General features: G+C 43.0%; 1 protein-coding gene across 1 annotated transcript in view; it reads right to left on the reverse strand.

Moving 5' to 3' along the window:
* Positions 1 to 7,500, reverse strand: part of nbas (NBAS subunit of NRZ tethering complex) — a 135,691-nt gene that overhangs the window by 55,300 nt on the left and 72,891 nt on the right. Inside the window, exons 41-42 of the mRNA XM_030771291.1 lie at positions 1,616 to 1,848; positions 909 to 1,019 (exon numbers count right to left, since the gene is read on the reverse strand). Coding sequence (XP_030627151.1) covers positions 909 to 1,019; positions 1,616 to 1,848 — 344 coding nt within the window. The remainder of the gene's footprint in view (positions 1 to 908; positions 1,020 to 1,615; positions 1,849 to 7,500) is intronic.

Raw genomic sequence — 7,500 nt, forward strand, 5'->3', positions numbered from 1 at the left:
AAGAGTAGCGCTTTACAGCTAAGAAACACTTAAACGACCTAACACTTGAAAAAACAGAAGTTCATGGTCTTTGTGAAGCATGGAATCACGGTGAAAAGGTTCTCTTACACTCTGGGAAGTTTTCAGTTCAGCTCAAACGCAGTGAAGATCTCAGACTCTGTTTGTCTCATAGAGCTTTGGACCCTGAACGCTGTCATTCCTTTGTTAGACACAATTTAAGCTTTAAGATCTGTGAACGCTGACATCCTTACGAACACGAGTGTTTATAAAAGCTTATGCACAAACAAACGAACCCAGAAATGTAACAAGCGCACAATCAAATTAAAACAAAGTCTTGGCTAAGAGCCTAATGTCCACTAGATTCAGGTCTGCCCTAAAGTTGGAACAGGAGAGCACACAGAGAGAGAGAGAGGGAGGGTGAGACAGGAAATCATGCAGAGAGAAAGAGGGAGGGTGAGACAGGAGAGCACAGAGAGAGAGATGGAGGGTGAGACAGGAGAGCATACAGAGAGAGAGATGGAGGGTGAGACAGGAGAGCATACAGAGAGAGAGATGGAGGGTGAGTCAGGAGAGCATACAGAGAGAAGGAGGGAGGGTGAGACAGGAGAGCACAGAGAGAGAGAGAGGGTGAGACAGGAGAGCATACAGAGAGAGAGAGGGGGGGGGGGTGAGACAGGAGAGCACATAGAGCCTAGAGCTGATGTGTATTTCCACTGAAGCTTCCTATAACCACACATTTCAGACTGAAAACTGCCTAATCCTTCAGCAAACAATTATCATCTCCTAACAGATGCCCCATTCTGCCCCCCCTCCCTGCCCTGCCCCTCCCACACCAACTGCAGCCTTCAAGACACATCATCAGTGTGTGTGTGTGTGTGTGTGTGTGTGTGTGTGTGTGTGTGTCGTACCCGCTGTCAGTGAAGAGGAACTCCAGGTGTGTCATGTAAACCTCCCACATTGGAAGACTGTAACGATGAGCCAGTGACAGAGAGATTCCATACACACTCTCATCCAACGTCCTAAAGACAGAAACACACACTCACAGTTTAAATACACACACAAACACAGATTCCATACACACTCTCATCCAACGTCCTAAAGACAGAGACACACACTCACAGTTTAAATACACACACAAACACAGATTCCATACACACTCTCATCCAACGTCCTAAAGACAGAGACACACACTCACAGTTTAAATACACATACACAAACACAGATTCCATACACACTCTCATCCAACGTCCTAAAGACAGAAAGAGACACACACTCACAGTTTAAATACACACACACACAAACACAGATTCCATACACACTCTCATCCAACGTCCTAAAGACAGAAACACAGACTCACAGTTTAAATACACACACAAACACAGATTCCATACACACTCTCATCCAGCAGAGACACATACACAGTTCAAACACAGAAAAACAGATTCCATCCAACATCCTAAAGAAAGAGAGAGACAGAGAGAGAGAGAGAGAGAGAGAGAGGGACACACACACACACGCAGACTCCAAATACACTGTCTCTGAATGAGTTACAGAAAGAGAGAGACACCTACAAATGTTCATATGCACACACACACACACACACACACACACTTACTCTGCTAAGCCCAGAATGGTTTCTTTTTTGTACTGAGCGTCACTGCTGAATCTCTGGACGTCCACACCGCGTCCCAGACCCTGCAGAACCTGGGCCTGAGTGAAGTCTGTTAGACGATCACTGTACACACGCAACTGACCAATCAAGGCCCGTAGCTCCTCATCCGGCCAATCGTAGTCTTCGTTATCAGTCACATGTTTGGTCACTTGACGAATGAGCTCCCTTGGATCAGCCTTGGAATAAAACAAACACAAATATCTGAATAGGAGCCTTCGTATACAGACCACCTCTAACAAAAACAAACTTCCTGTCGGTTTAACAAGAAAACAACAAAAACAAAAACAAATAACAAAAATATTGACAAACATCACACAACTGCTCAGCCGCTGTGTTGCAGACAAATATTTAATGATGATGCTTTTGTCGTTTGTGGCTACTGAATCGGGGGCTGTTTAGCAGTGCTCTGAGCCAGACGTTAGTGAAGATTACGGGCAGGGCTATGTTCACATGAGCGGGCGTGAGATGGTAAAGGTCTTTTCCTTCATCTCACTGTTTGACACAGCGGTAATGGGGCGTAGGGAGAGTTTCGGGATCGGTTTGAGGGGACTGAAGTGTGCTGTGAAAGGTGTTCTGGCGTTGGCTGACGCTGGACAGTTTGTCCGTTAAAAGGCCGTTGAAGCTCACACAGGGATTGGAGAGCTCAGATAACTGTTGGACGGAAAACTCTGCAGCATAAAGTACAGGAGGGCAAAAAAAAACCCCACCCCAAAAAAACAACTCGTCTCAAAATTTGGGCGGACTGACATAAAACAATGTGGAACATACGAGAGGACCTGTACATTCTGTTTTCTATCACAAAAAAGAGACAGTATACGGTGTTCAAAAGGAAAGGAGCAGCGAGATGGGTTGGAAACACGCAGGTTTAATTACAGTTTATTTCCTTTTAATTATTGTGTCTCTGAGGTGGTCACTCGTAAAAGCCAGTGTATTTACGGTCTGCTTTATGAGGGGGATAAAACACGGTAGCCTCCCTCACACTCATAAAAGGACGGGATGACAAAAGTTTTACTTTCCTGAGTCTCTGAAAAGCAAGACTTCAAACTTCATCCATTAAAAGACTGAATTATGTTTAAAGTATTTATTTATTTATTTTACAGAGGTTTGTGATGTTGACCGTTGGTGTTCAGAGTTTTTGGCAATGCACCTGTATTTGTCTGGGTGTGTGTGTGTGTGTGAGAGAGAGAGAGAGAGAGAGGGAGAGAGAGAGAGAGAGAGAGAGCGAGAGCGAGATTTAATTTCTACTCTTTGTTGGAGAGCTGCATACGACCCTCCTTTCAGCACTATCACCAGTTCAATCAAACCCCACACAATTTTTTAATCTATTAAAAAACACAGGCTCTGATTTCCCCTAACCCTGTCATTTAGGGTAATGTGTATTTAAGTCATTATGCTGCGAGCTGTGATTGGACAAACTCACACATGTCAAATAGCTGGAGGAGAAGAACAGGTACAACATGACGATAATCAAATCAAAGCAGCACCCTTCATTACCCCGGCTATACTAATACCATGATTACACACTCTGCCCTGAGCTCTGTGTGGGTGAGGAGGTTTATATACATACACACACAAATATATATTCACACACACACACACACACACACACATATATATTTATTTATATATAAATATGCAAATATATATACACATACATATACATATACATACAAAAACAACAAAGAAAAGGTGAAACAGAGGTAAAAAAGCAGGAGGAGAGCAGGATTTGCTTTAAAAAGACAGAGAGAAGAGATGAAGAGATGAGAGAGAAGACAGAATCAGCGAGATGAAGCGTGGCTGGAGAATTGGGAAAAAAAAAGTGATGGACAGAGAGCGTGCGTGGGTGCGTGTGTGTGTGTGTGTGTGTGTTTGAAATCCAGCTCTCTCAGACATGATGAAATGTCTTCATCTTCTGTTCTCCGCCTCCTTATTCTTATTCTCTCTCTCTCTCTCTCTCTCTCTCTCTCTCCCTCACACACACCTCTCTGATTCATTCCCTCTCTCTCTCTCTCAGGGGTGTGTTGCATGGCTCTGTGTTTCTGTACACTAGTTAAAATGTATGTGGCCAGTGCTGTGATATATTCTCTTATTTCTGTGTGTGAAGTCTAATCTCTCTCCAGCCTGATTCTGATGAGCGGCTGTGGGGATGGACAGACTGCAGAATAAAACTCTGTGCTCGTTGGTTTATATTTGGTACCTGGTGCTGTTGGACTGTGTGCTGATACTAAACCTGAGGGGTGACAAAATGGAGGGAAAAGAAAAAAAAAAAAAAGTCAGGAATGAAAATGAGTTTCAGTGTGAAATCACTCTTTCTCTCTCTTTCTCTGTAGACACAGAGAGAGGGTTTATATACACACAGAGAGCTGTGCAGCAGTATTCTGTGTGTGTGTCTGTGTGTGTGTATGCATGCGTGTGTGTGTGTGTGTGTGTGTGTGTGTATGCATGCGTGTGTGTGTGTGTGTGTGCACGTGTGCAAGAGGGACACTAAAAGAGAGAAAGAGCAAAACAAAGAGAAAGATGTTCCCTGCCACAATATACTGTTTTCTCCCGGTTTGCAGAATGGAGTAAGTGAAGGTGTGTGTGTGTGTGTGTGTGTGTGTGTGTGTGTGTGAGTGTGTGAAAGAGTGACAGTGAGAGAGAATGAAATGTGGATGGGAATCTGCAAGGGTGTGTGTGTGTGCGTCTCCTGTGTGTTTGGCTGTAGTGTATGATGAATGCCTGGGTAAGATTCTCAATCTCTGTATGCATTGGACTGTGAAAATGCTGCCACACTTTCACACCTCCAATTATGCTAAACAGCGTTTTGATTCTCTGCCTCTCCTCTGTTTTAAAGAGGAGGGCTGAACCATTTACGACTCTTCTTCAGTAGAGAGAGGCGCTCTGACTCGACTGGTAATGTCTGCAGCAATCTCTTAATGACTGTTTCATTAAGCTTCATGCATTTCTGGAGCTCCACAGTGGCGCAATGCAGTGCAGAGGTGTGTCCCACGCCTGGGACTCTAAGCTGGAGGCCCCTACTGGTGCAACCCTCACTAACCCTGCCTGGAAGCCACGGGAGCATGGTCAGCCGCGTGGCTTTGGAAGGTCAGAAGACTTCTGGGTCTTCAGTCCAATTCACTCTCAATTAGTTAGTGGAATTTCAGCACAAGAGAGCACCAACTACCAAAAACCTGCACCCTCAAACTAACTCTGATTCTTATTTTAATGCCTTTGAATGGAATCATTCAAATCAAGCAATTTTGAGGAGGAAAAAAAAACCCAGTAAAAACAATAAAAACGACAAAGCTTAAATATAGATGACGGGCACTAAGCCCAGCAAAATGCTTCCATCAGCAGCACAATACACCAACAAACCTCTCCAAAACAGCAAAACACCTACCGCAGTCCTAACTGTCTTCAACAATTCGCCTGAGTTTGAGAGAGCGCGTGGATGTTCCGTGGTGAAGCAATAGCTTGAAAACTGCGGTACTTCAACATTAATAACCTAGTAATAAAACGGTAATAACCACGACTAACCATGATCTGCCAGTACACTGCGTTCTTGCATGACCGTGTCTCTAGATTTGTTACTACTGCTTAATCTCCCAGGATAACTGTCATATTCCCAGCTGTGTGTCACATAGGAATGCAAGTCTTCTTTTTGAAAGGCTTGTGGTTTGTACCCTGTCAATATCTCTACAGATAAAGGAAACCTTTTTTTTTTTTTTTTTAACTATTTCATCTGTTTTGTCTGTCTGTATAAGGCGGGGGGGGGGTGAGCTGAGGGATACTCTATACTTTTTTCACAGAGGAGAGAGAAAAAGGGGGGGGGTGAGTTTTGCTTGTTGTTTGTAGCGTGTAAGAATAAAACAGGACTAGCATTACGCACCTACAAGAGGAACATAATTACTCACTTCAGTTTGGAAAAAAACATCTTCGCTGGGCTTCATTTGCAATGCAAAAAGTACTGCGTTTGTTTGCGAGGGGAGATACATCCACAAAGCTTAGTGCTGTCTGTCTGCAAACCCACTTTTATCCCAAGTTTCAATCAACAACAACAACAACAACAACACCACAAACAATCAAAACAATGACAAGTATCTCAAAGCAGAGATACTGATTAGTCAGAGACAAAGTGGGAAAGAGAGAGAGAGAGAGACAGAGAGAGAGAGAGAGAGAAACGCATTGAGAGACAGAGAGAAAGAGGCAGAAAGACAGAGATAGGGAGACAGCGAGAGATTGAGGCAGAGAACAGAATATGGAGACAGACAGGCAGGCAGGCAGACAGACAGACAGAGGCAAGGATACTGAAAGGGACAAAGGCAGTGAAAGAGAGAGAAAAAAAGAGAGAGAGAGCTACGGAGGACGGAGAGAACGGAGAAAAAGGTAAAGAGGAGATAAGGAGGGATGGATAGTGGCAAAAGAAGGGACGAGTGTTTTGGAAGGACAGGGGACAAAAGAGAGAGAGAGAGAGAGAAAGAAAGAACAGACAAAAGGACTGTGGGACTGAGGGAGGCGTAGAGATACTGACAGGGTCTTGAGAGGGCGAGAGAACACGTTACTGAAGGTTCTTTTCTTACTGTGCTTGTACCCACTTCAGGCACAAAAAAAAAAAACACAAACAAACAAACAAAAAAAAAAAAACTCCTCCTCCACCAGAAATTACAGAACTCAAGTCCAGCCCAGTACAAGGCAACGAACAACACTCACGCCTCCAAAAAAAAGAAAAAAAAAGAAAAAAAAAAAGAAAAAAAAGAAAAAAGAAAAAAAAACAGATGGAAAAATAACAGCCAAGGACTTTTTCTCTGTCCTTCACTGGTAATGGACTTCCTCTTCTGTCTAAACATAGCTATAAGGACGTACATTATAATCCATTAGGAAGCATGCGCTCCTGTTTGTTGGTTACTTTAGCTTACCAAGTAAATTACTCTGTACGTGTGCGCGTGTGTGTGTGGACACACGTGCGTGCGCACATGTTCCTGGAAGGTCTTTGCGCCACAAAATCAAAAACAATTTCCTCTAAAACCATTTCTCCTCAGTGGTCTCTCTCTCTCTCTTTCTCTCTCTCTCTCTCTCTCCGTTGACTGCGTAATGGAGGTTTTGAAACAGCCGAAAGTTGTTTGTTTGGATGGCCGGTCCGTTCTCTGACTTAACGGGAAAGAACCAAGCTAAAACGCTAACACGACGCAACCCACCCCAACATCCGACAAAACACTCAGCTCTTTAATGCCTCTAAAAGCTTTAGCGTCGAGGGCTACGCGGGACAAACTGTGTCAAAAATGGACAATTATATTGTCAAACAATGGGCATGAATAATTCAATCAAAAGTAATACAAATAATAGGACCGTTCAATATAAACGAATGTAATTGACTATAATTGAATATAATTGTCCTGACTGGATATAACTGACACTGTTGAAAAAAGTAAAAAAAAAAAATCAGAGATTCGTACTGCAGAAAAAAAAAGAGACACTCTTTGAGGTGGTGTTTCCTGAGAGGACTGCAAAAGTGAATATAATATTTAAGGTATTAAAAAAAAAAAATCGTATTGAACTGAAAATAATGTGCAGTATAAAACGTGTGATATAATAACAGTATTTATGGGACATTGACAGAAGAATTAAAGTTCATATTTATATCTTGAAGTATTCTCTAAAATTCAGGTTGTAATATAGACTCAAATCATCAAAGGACAAGCTTAATAGAAATTCATACAAGAGCAAAGTGAGTGGAACAGAGACGGTGGGTCCAAGCACTCTTCCCTGACTGAAGATCAGCATTACCAGTCATGGGCTACAAACCTGTGAAACCTCCAAACAAGTGGACAAAGCCCTTGATCAGCAGCACA

Source organism: Chanos chanos, chromosome 4 (assembly GCF_902362185.1).
Source record: "Chanos chanos chromosome 4, fChaCha1.1, whole genome shotgun sequence".
NCBI classification, from domain to species: domain Eukaryota; kingdom Metazoa; phylum Chordata; class Actinopteri; order Gonorynchiformes; family Chanidae; genus Chanos; species Chanos chanos.